The sequence below is a fragment of the Calidris pugnax genome, unplaced genomic scaffold, assembly GCF_001431845.1.
Source record: "Calidris pugnax isolate Ruff unplaced genomic scaffold, ASM143184v1 scaffold55, whole genome shotgun sequence".
NCBI lineage: Eukaryota > Metazoa > Chordata > Aves > Charadriiformes > Scolopacidae > Calidris > Calidris pugnax.
Window position 1 is genome coordinate 3,875,396 of NW_015090832.1, and position 16,685 is coordinate 3,892,080.

A 16,685-nucleotide genomic window follows, 5' to 3' on the forward strand; every position below is an offset into this window, starting at 1 on the left:
GGGCTGAACGCCCATCTCCATCTCCATCTCCATCTCCATCTCCATCATCTCCCTGGGATGGAGACAGGATTGGACCCGGCTCTCGGAGCCTCCCCTCCTGGTGATGGAGCTAATCACGTTCAGTTGTTTAATTACCTGTGTGCTTCCGTCGGGCTCCGCGGGGATGCTGGGTGCTTGGTGGGTGGGCACAGCCCCCGTGAGCCCATGGCAGGGGTTGCATCCCATGGGACCAATGTGCCATGGGAGAAGAGGTTGTTTGCTTTTGCAGGGGGAAAAAAATGGCATTCGTTACCTTCTCTCACTTCGGTTTGCCATCATCACAATTTCATTCATCATGAGGTTCAGGCTGGATATTAGGAAAAATTTTTTCACTGAAAGGGTTCTCAGGCATTGGAATGGGCTGCCCAGGGAGGGGGTTGAGGCCCCATCCCTGGAGGTGTTCAAAAGCCGGGTTGATGTAGTGCTGGGAGGTCTGGTTTAGTGATGATGCTCCTTGTTTGTTGTGTGGGTGTCTATTTTTGTCAGTTAGGTTGACGGTTGGACAAGATGATCTTTAAGGTCCCTTCCAACCTAGAAGATTCTGTGATTCTGTGATTTACTTGCCTAATTAGACAGTTCGCTGCAGGGGAGCATCTCTGAATCCTGCTCCTGGGTTTCTTTCTCCTTGAGACTCTCTTGGTGGGGAGTAGTAGCTCCTGGGGGTGCCCAACGAGAAGAACTCCGTGTCGGCAGGGTCTCGCAGTGGAAAGTGGGACTAACCCCTTCCCCAGCTGGAGCGAAGGCCACTGTCACCCCGTTGTCACACTGGGGCTGCACACAAGCCTCTCGCCTTCATTTTCACCCCAAATATTTTATATTTGGAGACTACAAATGGCTCTTCCAATGCTTAACCTCTCTGGTCCTGAGGACATTGGGAGCTGTGAGCAGGGGTTATGGGGAGGTGGCAGCCCGGCACGTTTGTTCCAAAACCCTATTTATTTTAAAAACAAGAAAAAAGGGGGAAATGGAGAGAAATTTAGTGAGTGGCAAAGGATGGGGCCAGATCCTGCTCCTCCAGACATCAGTCAGCAGGCTCACACATGAGAATCATAGTCACACATGTCCTTCTGCAAAACCTCCTGGCCAAGGCTGGAAGAGCTGGAGATGTGAGAGGGTGTCAGAACCAGCAACATTCAGCAAAGTTTTTAAGTAAAACCGCCGATTTTTAATGACAACAAGAAATGGGCAACTGCTTGGGAGGAGGCCTCTGGGCCAAGATATCCTTGAGGCGGGGGATGTCCCAAGAAATATGCAGTGTCTTCAGTTTTTAAGAGAGGGCTGTGGTTGGGCTGCTGTCAGCAGGAGGCTCCTGCATGGATTCTCTGAGCCAGGGCTCATGTTTCTGTTTTTTTCCTACAAATTTTCATAAGCATTTGCAGCACGTGTCCCATATCCATAATTGCACTTCTGGACTTGTTCTGCTCTGCTGCGTAAATAACATGCACTGTAAAGAAAAAGTGTATGATTACATATTTAATGGATAAATGGAGCCGTTGTGGTCTATTGGCCACATAATAAAAGTTTCAAAAAAATTGTCTTAATACAGTATTTACCCAAGAGACTGCCACGGCTGCAAACGTGCACGAGCTATTTTAAATTTTAAAAATTTTTAAGCCACATTTCATAGCCTTCCCCGTTTCTAAAACACCCGTCTTCTAAACTTTTTCGTCATTTAAATTTAAAATAGGGACAATAAATTATTCTTTTCCTTAGCAGCTGGCAGATCTTCTCTGACATGAAAGGTCTGGATTAAGCTGACACAAATCCCAGACCAATTTACCTTTTCCACTGGAATTTGGGAAATGCCTGTTGTCCATCCCCACCTTCCCTGGCCACATTGTGTGTGTCCTCGGTGTCCCTTTGGCCGGGATTTCCCCCCCAGGGGGTGTTCCCTTGCAACCACCATTCAGCCTGGTCTCTAAGTCAACCCCGCTCAGACTCCTCAGGCAAGACATTCTTTTCTTTCCTGTGAGTTAAATCCCCACACTTCGTAATTCATACAGAAAAAGGGCAGATCTAGGAAAATCTGTTCCCCTGACACACACACTTGCTACCGATGGAGAATCGGAAAGAGAGCAGAACGTGCTGCCGGGTGTTGCCTAAAGCTCTTGATTCCTGCCCTGCAATAGTAAATCTGGTTTTGTGTTGGGATTTATTTCCTCGGAAGCCTTCTGAGCCCTTGTAGGTCTTCCCTGGGTTTCTCTCTGTACGTGCTGCTAATGGAGCTGGCAAACGTCCCCTGGTAATGAGAGGTTGCACCTCAGTGGGCTTATCGGAAATGAGGATTGTTAATAAATAAAGCCTGAGTCTTTAAACTCATGTTAACATTAATCAGATTAATATAAAAGGGAAAAAAATAAGCCTGGAAAATGTTTCAGGCAAAGCTTGCTCGCCCTCCCACCAGCTTCCTCCCTGGCTGGATGAGGCTGAGCCCTGCTGCTGGGAAGTGGCCGGGCAAGAATGGATCCTGGGGTGAAAATGGGGTTTTCAGGGAAAATTGTGCAAACTGGAAATGGGGTCTTGGCTCAAACGACAGCAGGGCAGCCCCAAAATCTTCCATGCACCTACAGCACAGCCAGGTTTGTCCCCATCTCATCTCATCTCCCCTCCATGGCCAGGGCAGGGGGTTGTGGCTACTCCTGCCTGACCCGACCACTTGAACTTCAGTTTATGCCGTGACATGGGAGGATACAAGCTCTGTAAGATATTTTTATTTTGACTAATGTAACATTCAACATTTCTTTTATATATATATATATATATATATATATATATATATATATATATATCTGTTTCATTTTTCTTTCAAATCTTTGCAGGCTGTTGGCTCAGCAGCCTCAGGAGGCAGTGCTGGTGCCGACGGCCTGTGCCGTCTCCGTGCGCCCGGCAGCCCTGTGTGATTAGTCCCCTTTCAGTCCCATTAGATGTCCCTTCACTCTCATCCTATGAGAACAGATAAATAGGTGTTAGGAAACTCTTTATTTTGGGGGACAACTCTATCAGGTACCCACCTCTCGCATCTCTTATGCCTCTACATCATCATGTCATGCATTGCTTCTGGTCCCGTCCCTCACTGGGACATCTGAACACGCAGCCAGTAATTCTCTTTGCCCTCGTGTGGATTTTTCTTTTTCTTTCTGCTACATTCATTTCGAGTGGGATTGCAACTGTTTACAGTATTTAAAATCAGAAAAGTTGTCTCATCAATGCTTATCAATATCTAAAGGTGGGTGTCAAGGGAATGGGGCCAGACTCTTCTCAGTGGTGCCCAGTGAGAGGGCAAGGGACAACGGGCACAAACTGGAACACAGGAAATTCCATCTTGACATGAGGAAAAATTTCTTTACTTTGAGGGTGGCAGAGCCCTGATGGTGGTGGAGCCTCCTTCTCTGAAGACATTGAAAACCCACCTGGACATGTTCCTGTGCAACCCACTCTGGTGACCCTTCTCTGGCAGGGGTTTGGACTAGATGATCTCCAGAGGTCGCTTCCAACCCCTGCCAGTCTGTGATTCTGTCTTCTGGAGAAGCTGTAATGAGGTGATGGCCACCAGCAGAGCTTGCCCCCACACATTGGGGTCCATCTCAAGCCATGCCCTGGTGCTTGCTGCCTCTGGGGCTCGGGGACGTAGAACCCTGTGGCTTGATGGTGGTGTCACAGCTTTGGACAGACCAATGTGGTGGGAGTGGGGACCTGAGGCTTCCACTGATGGCTTTTGGGCTTGCTAGGTTAACCCTATTAGTACTAACGACCAAGGGCCGTACAGATGATGCAGAAGGTTTGCTTGTGGCACCTTCATAAATTCAGACAAGCAGATATTTTTTAATCTGTGCAGTTTCTAAATGCCAACACCAAGTATGACTCAGAAAGAGCATATTTGGGGTCTACAGCCTCTAGGACTTCATCGCTGAGGTACTGGGGCTGGGCTATCAGCCATGGGTCCCAAACACCGTGGCATGACAAGTGCTGGTGCTCAGCGATGGCCTCACGTGTGCAGAGCAAGGCTTGGCCCCAGAAATGCACAGGACATTGGAACACTCTCCCTTCTTCCGGTTGTTTGGCCAAAAACTGCTCATTTCTGAGCTTTTCTTTCAGCCCCCTGGTAGGTACCAGACACCACTGGTCGCTGAGGCAGGCAGGGGCACCTCCTGGACACAGGGATGTTTGTACAAAGAGAATTTAGCACATCTCTGTAGTCTCCACGGGCAGGGAGATGGCAGGAGCAGAGCCCCAGGTTGCACGGTGTTCGTTTCTTGCTCCTGGCTTATTTGGAAGGGGGCACCAGGAAGACTTCACCAGCCTGCGTAGAATAATTTCAAATCAGTGGGTAAAGAGTTCATGGTAAAGTGATTTGACAGTATGATAAATAAATACCTACCTCTTTTAACTACAAAGTGATATTCTCCTAACTCAGATCCAGGAGATGGTCCACTCGGAGGCCACGTCCTATGAGTCCAACCGTCAAGTGCCCCTGCTCAACCGCCCCGGGATGTTAGCCGGCCCCATGAGCGCTCTCAGCCAGTCACAGCTGATCTCTCAGATGGGGATGCGGAGCGGTGTTACCCACAGTTCCCCCTCGCCCCCGGGAAGTAAGTCTGCTACACCATCTCCTTCCAGTTCTACTCAGGAAGAGGAGACAGAGTCACATTATAAGGTACGTGCAGTCACGCCTGTGTTAACACGCAGCGAGAAAACGGCATCTCATGTTTTCCGGTGAGGGATAAATTGCACTAAAAGAGAGCACAGGCTCTCTTCTGGTTTTTTAAAAATAGAGAGAGAGAGTGGGAGACTTTCCCAAGGATGGGGAGATTGTTTCCAGTCTAGGGTTAGGCCCAGCATGGCAGCCTGGCACACACACTTGGGTTGTGCATGGAAAAAGTTTGGCAGTAAGAGCTGGTTTTTTCTCTCCGTGGTTTCCCAGGCCCATCAAGCTGCAGAGTTTCCTCCGCTGAGGGTTTTGGTGAGAAAAGCAGGTTCAGGGCTCAGGTTCTGCAAAGGCTCGGGTGCCAAGTTAGATTTCTGGCAGCAGGTAGGGGAGAGTAAAACCGGGAAGGACTGTAACACAGGGTGGGATTTAACTGAGCTCTCTGCGCATGGCTTGCTAAGGGAAAAAAAAGTCAGAAATCAGAAGAGAAAGAGTCTTCTGCCTTTTAGTTTGCCCTGGCAGCATGTTAGGTATTCAGCCATGTCTTAGTGGCACAGAGTCAGCCTCTGGAGACAGCACAACTGCTGGTGAGCATGACGTCCAGAAACCCAAGGATCTCCTAGGGTTTTGGGGACATCTGGGTTGTTGCCCGTCTTTCTCAAAATGCAGCAGCAAAGCAAACAAGACGCGCTGTGTTCTGTGGGTCTTCGTCTGTTATGTACTGAGGACAAATTGCAGCCATTGCAGGGTTGCTGCCTCGATGCCCGGTGGGCCTCTGTGCCTGCAGGTCAGACATTGGGCTCCCTGGAGGGCTTTGATTGAAGCCTTTCATAGGAGACCAGCTCCTGGAAGGTGTTGATCCAAAGATGACAGCAGAAGCGCTGGTATTGTAACCTTGTCCCCTAAAAACCAGAATTTGCATGTGTAACCAGAACAGCAAACAGTGCAGAGACCAGAAAGCCAGGAAAATGATAGGACTGAGCAAAAGCCTTTCCCTTTCCTTGGAAATCTTAAAGGTCTTTTCCAACCTAAATAATTGTATGGTTCTATGGGATCTAGGGAACTGTATTCCTATCAGTCTGTTAGTTTTTCATCTGTCAGCTTTCACTTCAGATAGGATTTGAAAGCAGAGTGCACACATGGATGTGAAAACTGAGCTTCAGTGGAATGAAACTGTAAAAAGAAGGGATACACATGACTGAAAATAGATGGAGTTTCTCAAACTCTGCGATTCCACATTTGGGGGACACTGTGGGATGGGTTGTGCTGCTGGACCCCACCATCTCCCACCTCCCAGAGCCCATGTCACACAGCTCCAGGCAATTAACTGGGAGCTGAAATCTTTCACATCAACAGAAAATGAGTTGCAGCTTCATTGCAGACCAGATACTCTCACTCCGCCTCTTCCAGCATCACCCAGCTTTTCTCCTGGCCAGCTGGGGCCACAGGAGTCACTGGGAAGGACTCAGTTTTGGGGTTGGATCTTCTGTTCTCATTGAGCCAGTGATGCCTGTGGGGGTAGGAAGAATCTGGAGATCCAATGTCCAAATTATGACAACTTGCAAAGATTTGAATTTTTCCTAATCCTAAAGGTATTCCCCCTCATTTTTCTGCCCTGTAAACTAGAGAATTTTTTCCTAATCCTAAAGGCATTCCCCCTCATTTTTCTGCCCTGTAAACTACCCAGCAAGGCAGGTGGGACAGGAGTGGTGTGTTTGATGGAGGAAGGAGATCATAAGTGTAAAGAAAGCAGCAGAACCCACTGTGGCTTGCAGGTTTCTGTTTGCTTTCTCGATCTGCGCAGCTGCTGTCCTCACCCATCAGTCATTTCTCATATGGCCATTAAGGGCCTTTCTGCAACAAGTCATCAAAGTGCTGTCTGACACACGGAAATAATCCTGTCACCGAGAAGGTCACACGGTAAAGAAAAGGGTCTGGTGGCAGAGGGTGCTTCAGGTCCTGTAGGTCCTCAGAGTCAGGGAGCTTGTGATTCTAGGAGGCCTCCTGGCCTCACTGATGCACTTACTTGCTTCAGGGGGGTTGCACACATGCATGAGAGGGAGAGGAAGTTGTAGCCCAGATCCCAGTTGGATTAGCTGTCTTTCTCCATGGTTATTAAAATCCTGGTGTCCATGAGGTTCCTGCTCTTCATGGGTTCAACATCTAAGAAGGCACCAAGCCGCCAGTTTGTAGGATCACATCTGTCACCGGGGAGTTGCCCCAGTCCACATCTGGTGTTAAACATACCTTCTGCTGCCTCTCCAGAGCGGGTCCATGCAGGGGCTGGTGGCCATGAGCTTCACTCCCCTGCATGAGCCCTCATGGCCACTTCGCCCATGCCTTAGCCCTTGGGAGATGCCGTTCCCCTGGGGCAGTGAGCTGCTGGCTCACCAGGGTTTGTCTTTAGCCATGAACGTGGCTTTGGTGGTTCAAGCATCTTCTGCTGTTGTCTCGTCCCGTGCTGGGTCACACCTGGTGAACCCCAGGCAAAGTCTTTATCTGCTCTGTTCCCTCCTGGCAGCGTCCGTTTTCCATAAACACCATTTTCTCCTCGGTGCTGCCTGCGCAGGACCAACAGTAAAACCACTGTCGTGGCCGTGGTTGGATGGTGCCCGTTGGTGGCTGCTTCGCTTGGTCAACGGCTGCGAGGAGAGCAGGTCCCCCCCACGGCACTTCAGTGAATCAACCAGGATTACAGTTAGTTAAAATACCATCTCACTTGCTAATGGGCTGAAGCCCTGTCATGCTTGATTTTTTTTTCTCTTAATAAGCTGGCCTTTCACCTCCCGGCCTCCCATTCAAGCCCAATTGGGCAATTTTAAATTAAACGCAGTGGTTTTTTTTGGTCTCTCTGCTCGTTCACTAATGGTCACTGTCTGTTTGACAAATGTCACTGCGCTGATACTGAACGTAATGACCGGTCAAGAGCTGCTGAGCGGAGAACAGGAGCGCTGCTGCCCTTTCCTCCCCGCGCCCGGCCTGAGCCAGCTGAAACGAAGCCCCTTCCATCCCAGCACTTCCCAAACACTCAGTCAAATCAGCAAATCCAGCAGGAGAAAAAAAGGCCTTTTGCTCCCAGCACTCACTGGGAGGCACAGTTCTCTCCAAGGAGGCACAGTTCTCTCAAAGGCTCGGCGTTTAGACCTGCGTAAATCAGTTTCTTTAATTATTTTTTTTTTTTAGACCTCTAAGAGACAGACTGGGCAACTTTCTAAGTGATGTAATTATCAACACAGAAAGGACATGGACCTATTGGAACGGGTCCAGCGGAGGGCCAGGAGGATGCTCATAGGGCTGGAGCACCTCTGCTGTGAGGACAGGCTGAGAGAGCTGGGGTTGTTCAGCCTGGAGAAGAGAAGGCTCCTGGGAGACCTTATAACAGCCTATCAATATCTGAAGGGAGCTACAGAAGAGCTGGAGAGGGACTCTTTGTCAGGAAGTGCAGTGACAGGACAAGGGGCAAAGGTTTTAAATTGGAAGAGAAGAGATTTGGATTAGATCTCAGGAAGAAATTCTTTTACTTTGAGGGTGGTGAGACACTGGAACAGGTTGCCCAGAGAAGCTGTGGATGCCCCATCCCTGGAGGGGTTCAAGGCCAGGCTGGATGGGGTCTTGAGCAACCTGGTGTGGTGGGAGGTGTCCCTGCCCAGGGCAGGGGGTTGGAACTCAATGATCTTTAAGGTCCCTTCCAACCCAAACCATTCTATGATTCTATGGTAATTAGTCCAGGCACCTGGTAGAGCAGGTGGTATAATTAGCCCCTGGTAGAGCTTGGCCTGCCGAAGTCAGGTAGGGGCTGAGTGCTCGGTGCCAGTGGGTCTGCAGGAGGAGGTGCTGGTACTCTGTTTGCCCCCCAGGATGCCCAGATCAGGCTGGAGCAGCCAGCTGGCAGCAAGCAGTTTTATTCTCTGCCGTGTTTAACCTCTGGTGTATTTAGTTTTTCCTCTGCTATAAAATAAGGATAATGGTGCTTCCCTGTAGTGCGAGCTCTCGCTGACCGCGGTTAATGCCTTGAGAGCTTTGATGTATGTCCAAGTGCTTTCCAGGGGTCTTCTCCTTCGCACACCATCACACAGAGGCTGCTGCAGTCCCATATATTGAACACGCTGCCCGGGGCTCAGCCGTAGGCTCTTCTTTCTCTGCTGCCTTCACTGGAGGTTGACATCCAGTTTTACATCCCAGCCCGGTGGCAGCATCTCATGCTGAGCAGCCACAAAATCCAACTACTGTTGCCTGTGTCCTGCTCCCCTTGGTTCAACCACCCACAGGTTGGTGGATACAGCCAGCCCCAGTCATCCAGCATGGTCAGAAAGGGTGGGTGGTGCATGCAAAGCGTTTAAGGGACGCTAAGGAAGTGATGCCACCCCTCTGCTCTGCTCTCGTGAGACCCCACCTGGAGCACTATGTCCAGCTCTGGAGTCCTCAGCACAGAAAGGACATGGACCTGTTGGAGAAAGTCCAGAGGAGGCCACGGAGATGCTGGGAGGGCTGGAGCCCCTCTGCTGGGAGGGGGGGCTGAGAGAGTTGGGGGGGTTCAGCCTGGAGAAGAGAAGGCTCTGGGGAGACCTTAGAGCCCCTTCCAGTCCCTCAAGGGGCTCCAGGAGAGATGGGGAGGGACTTGGGATCAGGGAGGGGATCCACACAACGAGGGGGAACGGTTTTAAACCAAAACAGGGGAATCTCAGGATCAAGTCCCCAACCCCTCTCCTTGTTAGGAGTCTTCATGCCATGGCCATGACTCCCCCACCACATCATGACTCAGAGCCCCCATTCCCACAGTTCCTGGACCAGAAGTCCCCCCAAGCCTGCTCCACCAGCCACCACACCTTTGCCACCACAGCTCTGCAGTGGTTGTGCCCATTATGAGGACACCACACAATGAGGGGGAACTGTTTTAAACCAAAACAGGGGAATCTCAGGATCAAGTCCCCAACCCCTCTCCTTGTTAGGAGTCTTCATGCCATGGCCATGACTCCCCCACCACATCATGACTCAGAGCCCCCATTCCCACAGTTCCTGGACCAGAGGTCCCCCCAAGCCTGCTCCACCAGCCACCACACCTTTGCCACCACAGCTCTGCAGTGGTTGTGGCCATTATGAGGACAGGCTGAATGAGTTGGGGTTGTTCAAGGGCACGTAGTGATAGGTCAAGGGGTAATGGCTTCAAACTGAAAGAGGAGAGATTTAGATCAGATCTCAGGAAGAACATTTTCACTCTGAAAGTGGTGAGAGCCTGGTCCAGGTTGCCCAGAGAAGCTGTGGCTGCCCCATCCCTGGAGGGGTTGGAGGGGGCTTGGAGCAACCTGCTCTGGTGGGAGGTGTCCCTGCCCAGGGCAGGGGGTTGGGACTGGATGGTGTTTAAGGTCCCTTCCAACCCGAACCATTCTGTGATTCTATGATTCTGTGATTGAATACATAAGATTAAAATAGTTTAATTCCTGAATATTTTTCCTGGATAGGGGTACATACCTTTTAGCAGGGTGAAGCAAATTTTGGATGGCCCCAGTGTGATGGCCAACGGGATGGTGGTGCTGCTTGGTCAGTGCTCATGACCCTGCTGCCTCCAGAGCAGGAAAGCTGAGCCGCTGGCACATGTTGGGGGCAAGGACAGTCTGAAGCAGCTTGCCAGGAGGGATTATTGGGCTGGAAATCAGAAACTATGTGGAAGCCAATTTTGGAAAAATTCAGACTGCTCAAGGGATCTGGCTGGAATGCAAGGGGTTTGGAGAGGTCCCAGAAGAGCATCAAGGAGGGAACGAGCTTGTGATGCCGGGGGGGGAGGAGGAGGAAGGGGGTAACTGAGGATGAGCAGAGACCAAGGGGCAAACCCAAGCTGTGACCTGGACTGTGAGAGGGCACCCAAACTGGGCTCAGGCACCCACCAGCAGTTCGTGCAATGGTTCTGGAGGTTCCTGGGGGCCAAAGAGGTCCCCAGGGCCACTGCCCTCCTCGCTGCATGGGGAGCCCTTCCCTACCCATGCGCTTTCTCATCCCCTTTGCTTACAAGCTGTGGCAGGGACTCGTTTTGAACTACTCCCAGCTGAGTGCTAAGGTTCATCTCTTGCAGGTTACTGGAGAGAAAAGACCATCAACAGACCTGGGCAAAAAGCCCAAAAGCCAAAAGAAGAAGAAAAAGAAGGATCCCAATGAGCCCCAGAAGCCCGTGTCAGCCTATGCCCTGTTCTTCAGAGACACACAAGCAGCCATCAAAGGGCAAAACCCCAACGCCACCTTTGGAGACGTATCGAAAATCGTTGCGTCCATGTGGGACAGTTTGGGAGAAGAACAAAAACAAGTGAGTTAATGATGCCTTCTTTTTTTTTTTTTTTTTTTTTTTTTTCCAACTGTTTCAATATGTTTTTCCGTGGTACAGAGCGTCAGAGTCTCCCCAGGGACATTAGGAGCGTGGCCAGGGGCTTGAACAGCCTGAAGCATATGCACAGAGACGGAGGCTTATTGTCCAGACCGATGCTGAAGTGGCCACTGCCACTTGAAGGGATGCTGGAGTGGTTTGTGTGCCCCAACATGGTGTGGTGGGGACGTGACCTGGCCCTTCAACACCTCCCTGGGTGGCGTTTGGCACCCACATGTCTGAAGGTCTGACCCCCCTGGCAGGCAGGGCAGGGATGGGGTGGCAGAAGCATACGCTGTTTGCTTTGCCTCTGCCCCTCTTTTAGAAAAAACCCTCTGTTGTTACATGGGGAAAAGCAAATTTTTCTGACAACTAATTATTCTTGAGATGATCATACTTTGCAAACACATCAGTGGCCTTTCCCTGACGTGAGGTTTTTACAGCTGTAGATGAGAGATGGGTTTGTGTTTGCTTATTTACTTACAAGGAGTGACGGCAACGGGCTAAAAACTATTAACTCTCTACATCACTGGCCTGAAATCTAACGTTGAGGCTTTAAAAGCTTCGGAGGGAGATGTCTGAAGTGGCCTCACAGAGGAAACCTTCCTGCCCCAAAGCTGTCAGCCACTTTGAGTCTGCTTCATGTGGAGACTACCAAGTCCTGCTTTAACGGTTTCGTTGATGCCGAGTCGGTTACAAAAGGCTGTAATTGCTTGTTGCCTATTGAGCAAACCCCAGGGAACCCTTTCCAGAGCAAGTATGTCTTTTTATCAGGCAGAGCAAGATCTGCCACTGGGTGTGATGTGTCTCTGAACCCAAATGTGCTTTCACTGACAGTCCCCCCATGAGTGGTGAGCCCTTCTGCCTGTCTGCTAACTTCAGCCTGGCTCTGTCTCTCCTTGGTTGTCCATGGCCAGCATCTGCAGCAGCTACATTTGGGAAGGGAGGAAAAAGTCATTTAACTGGAAGTCATGCTAGGGAAATAGCCTTGCTTTCCACCCCTCACCAAACCAGCAATAAGAGCAAGGCATCTTCTGGGATGAAAGCCCTTTTGCTGATCCATCTAGAGTGTCCATACTTTGCAAAGTGTTGGTTTGATGTTTTCATGACCCCCCCTCTTTTCTCCTCTGTCTTGCCCCGCATGTCTCGGGGCTTGCAAACCACTTTGGATGGGTCGCTGGGGGACCACACAGGAATTTCCTGTGCTGAAGAAGGGAGGAAGATCCCTTCCTTGTGCAGCAGGTTGACCCCAGCCCTGCTGCCCGGGATGGGGCAGGGCAGGGGCTGGGTTTGGGCTGTTGCTGCAAGGTGTGAGAGGTTCAGGAGCATGGAAGAGCTTTTATGTCACTTCTTTCTCCTGCTTTCATCCCTCCCAACATCTCGTGCTGCTTCTCCCCTCCTCCATCTGCTTACAAATGTCTCTGTAGATGGGGCACTGAGCGTGGCTGTAAATGTGGCTTATATAATGGAATTGCTGGTGCCACCCTGACTCAGCGCAGTGCAAATGCTGGGCTCTTAATTAACAGCAGGGATTAGCCCAGCCCGTTTATCTTCCCTGCTAACTCTTCCTCCTTCTCTGAGATAGCAGCAGCCTCGCCGTCTCTTTACACACGCTTTCTAAGTGGCTCCATTTCTCCCTCTGTAATTGATTTAATTAAGTCATTTGTTCCTTGTCTGAATGCTTAAATATTAACTTCCTGGCTTTGTCTCCAGCTGTATACTTTTCTCCCAGGACAGCTCCCTCCCTGCCCGGGACTCCAGCTGCAGGGACACTGTTTATCTTTGGCTCTGGCACCTCGTCGCCGGTTTGTGCGCTGGGGCACGTTCGCTCTGGAAGTGTTCAGCTGGAAAAGAGTTTCTTTGGTCCCCGTTTGCTCTCCCCTGCCAGCAGCCCCACTTGAGTTTGTTTCGATTCATAAGGTGATGCAAGGGAAAGGAAAAAGGAAAAACAAACAAAAAAAACCTTAACAAAATGTCTTTAATACGTGAAAACAAGTGCCTAGGGTGTCCTGCAGGCCCTTTCTCCCTGGCCAGGTGAAGGCAAGCATCCCATGCCAACTGCTCTCTGGGAGGGGATGGTGACTGAGCAGGGCAGCTTCGTGGTGATGCTTTCACTGGCCAAAATCCTGCTGGGACCTGGGAGTCCAGACTGCCACGTGTCTGCACCAAACCGTGGTTCAGCTCATCACCGAGCAGGAGCATCTGGGAAAGGGATGGAAAGGGGAAGTATTTCACCCGTTGTGCTGCTCCTGGCTCTAGTGACAGCAGTGGTTTTGAGTATCTTCATATCCTCACTGCAGAAAGCAGTGCAGGAGACAACCCGGGGGAAAAGCCAAGACAGAGGTGTCTAAGTAGACAAGCAAGAGCCAAATCTGGACATCCTTGCTCAATTAGGACCAAGGTTTTAGTTCAAGAAAGCTTCCCCTCTTCCTGGCATGAGAAAAGAGGGGAGATTTGAGGCTGGAGGATGTGATTTTGGGCTGGGATCCCTCATGGCCTGAGATTTTCGGGATGGGACTGAGGCATCACATCTCCAGAGGGCTGATGTGCAGACCTCAGCCCCGCCATGCAGTTATTAAGTGGTCATTTATACCACTGCTGGTTTCTGCCTCACATGAGGATTCCAAACCTTATTTCCCACTTCCCAAGCAGCGCAGCGTTTCCCCAGCCCTGGGTGTGCTTTGGGCCCTGCCTTGTGGGAGGAGAGCGGGCAGGAGAGGCAGGGAGCAACTGGGGACGGGGTTCAGAGCAGGTTGTGTCCAGTTTTGGGCACCTCAATCCAAGAGAGATCTGGAGGTGCTGGAGCGAGTGCAGAGGAGGGCAACGAAACTAGTGAAGGGCCTGGAAGGCAAATCATATGAAGAGCGGCTGAAGGAGCTGGGGCTGTTTAGTGTGAGGAAGAGGAGGCTGAGGGGAGACCTCATCACTCTCTACAACTTCGTGAAAGGACACTGTAGAGAGGTTGGTGCTGGTCTCTTCTCACAGGTAATTAACGACAGAACGAGAGGGAACGGCTTCAAGCTCCAACAGGGCAGGTTTAGATTGAACATTAGGAAGGAATTTTTCACTGAAAGAGTGGTCGGGCATTGGAACAGGCTGCCCAGGGAGGGGGTGGAGTCCCCATCCCTGGCTGTGTTTAAGGGCCGTTTAGATGCAGTGCTGAGGGACATGGTGTAGGGGAGGACTTTGTAGAGTAGGCGAGAGGTTGGACTCGATGATCCCAAGGGTCTCTTCCAACCTCAATGATTCTATGATTCTATAAACCCAACCTCAGTCAGGGAGTTTTGGGCTTGTGGTCCCCCTCCGGGTGTCAGGAGCCCCTGGCACGTGCCCCGTTGTGCCTGCAGGTGTGTCCATCCATCTGTCCATCCCTCCTGGCTACATCACACACAGAGGAGTTACGTACAGCATGGGGTGGCTGCCCTGCCAGTGCCGAAGGGAGGAGGAAAGCCCAGTACCAGGGGCTTATAGCCACCCTACTAGTGCCTCGGGCTCAGAGGGGTGGTCCTGTGCCCCCCAGATAGGCAGAACCTCAGCCTGGCTTGCCCCACAGATGCTGCGTGGAGCATTTCTGAGGCAGAAACAAGATGCCTCCCCTTTGCCAGAGAGCTCAGGCCGGCACGCGGAGGGTTAACCCTCTGCCATTTGTGCTGCTAATGATTATACGCACTGTAATATCAAAGCTGTAGCTATTTATTTGCCATTGAGCAGGTGCTGCTGCTCCCACAAAGCAAATTTGCTTTCTCCTCCTGATGAAACAAGCAAAATAAAGGTTGCTCACGTCCCATTTCAGATAGGGTGGGTTTGTTTTTTTTTCCCCCTGTGCAGGAGCTGAAAGACAAACACCGAGCGGGAACCAGAATGCGCATTATGCGAGAAACCATATAATCTAGGAGCATCTTTGATTTGGCTGCTGCTGTCACAGACATGTATTTCATAGAGAGGTTTCTCCCCCCCCCCCACCCTCCCCTTTTCTTTCCTTCGTACTGGTTTATCATTTGTGCCTTTGTCATTTTGTTCCTTCTTCTCTTCTCAGCCTCTTCACAATGAATCTTCATTTTCCCTCTGACACACTTGTATCTAAATTTCCTTATTTCCTGCCTTTTTTTATTTATATCTGTTGCCTGGTGATTTGATCATGCTGTGGAATACAGGATTAGCAATCTCCGTGTCCTTGGGTACCGCTCAAGGACACCTGTTTGGCAAAGCGGCGTTTTCTTCCCCATTTTAACCCCTTCCCGTGCGGCCACGTGTGCATAACAGGAATAAATAAGAATACCTTTCAATCTCTCCAGCTCTGCATTAGCGGGACGTTGTAATCTTCATTCTTCAACAGCTGGCGTGGCCCTTTCTAAGCAGCTTACATGGGAATCTGAAGAATGTGACTCGGGGAAGGAAAAAAAAAAAAAAAAATAATAATATTAATACGTACTCTTTGAACTTTGCAAATAGTTTAGCAGCTGTTCCTGTAGAGATAGCTTAGACTTTGGTGGAGAGTGAAATGCTAATTCAGCCATTCTCATCAAATGGGGTACCTGGGGCAGTAATCCGCCCGCAGCTCCGGGGCCCTGCTCCAGGCTGGCAGAATCCCGTGCCTCTGTGTTATTTTTTTTTGTCATTAGCAGATGTAGACCGGCCTTTGCAGCATTACCCAGCAAGGTTTGAAAGGGCTGCCTGATTTGACAGAAATGAGAAGAATTTGAGCACTAGGTTGGAGCAAACGCTGCTAATATTGACTAGGGAGGATTTTTCCCCGGCATGGGTGTGATGCTCGCAGCCTGGTCCCAGCTTGTGCCACCTGGCTGGGCTGCAGCCACCTCCCCCTCCTTCCTTGGGGCCACCAGCCCTCCCGCTGGCCGTCTGTGCTTCAGAGCAGGTGACACCCAGCCTGGGTGGCTCTTCTTTCTTAGTGGGGGCTCATTTGGGTGATAATTATTGAACATTAGGAAGGAATTTTTCACTGAAAGAGTGGTCGGGCATTGGAACAGGCTGCCCAGGGAGGTGGTGGAGTCACCGTCCCTGGATGTGTTTAAGGGACATTTAGATGGGGTACTGAGGGACATGGTGTAGGGGAGAACTTTGTAGAGTAGGGTAGATGGTTGGACTTGATGATCCCAAGGGTCTCTTCCAACCTCAATGATTCTATGATTCTATAAGCCTGGAGACTGTCCAGAGCATGTTGAGAAGTCACCGGTGGGATTTGCTTTTCTCTGCCGTGTTCCCTTATTCCCTCTCTGAGCACCTTCCCGTTGTCCACTGTATTTTGGGAAAAAGGACATTGATTTGGAGCCTGGTGATGGGAACACTGCCAAGCTGGCCATTGCAGGTGTCTCTGGAACCTCCTGCTTTTTCGCTAGGAAATCCAGCAACAAATTCAAAGCTTTGGGTTGATGTTTCCCTAGACCCAGGAAACTCAGAGCAGAGGCATCAAGAAGCTCCTGAGCAATCACCTGAGTAAACTAGGGCTGTGAAGATGATGAGGGGACTAGAACATCTCTCTGTTGAAGAAAGACTGAGGGACTTGGGTCTTTTTAGTCTGGAGAAAAGAAGACTGAGGGGAGATCTGATCAACATATAAACACTTAAAGGGTGGGTGTCAGGAGGATGGGGCCAGTCTTTTTTCAGTGGTGCCCAGGGACAGGACAAGAG

General features: G+C 50.5%; 1 protein-coding gene across 1 annotated transcript in view; it reads left to right on the plus strand.

Annotated features, from left to right (window-relative positions):
- Positions 1-16,685, plus strand: part of TOX2 (TOX high mobility group box family member 2) — a 172,655-nt gene that overhangs the window by 135,009 nt on the left and 20,961 nt on the right. Inside the window, exons 4-5 of the mRNA XM_014941217.1 lie at positions 4,454-4,693; positions 10,752-10,979. Of these exons, the coding sequence (XP_014796703.1) occupies positions 4,454-4,693; positions 10,752-10,979 (468 nt within the window). The remainder of the gene's footprint in view (positions 1-4,453; positions 4,694-10,751; positions 10,980-16,685) is intronic.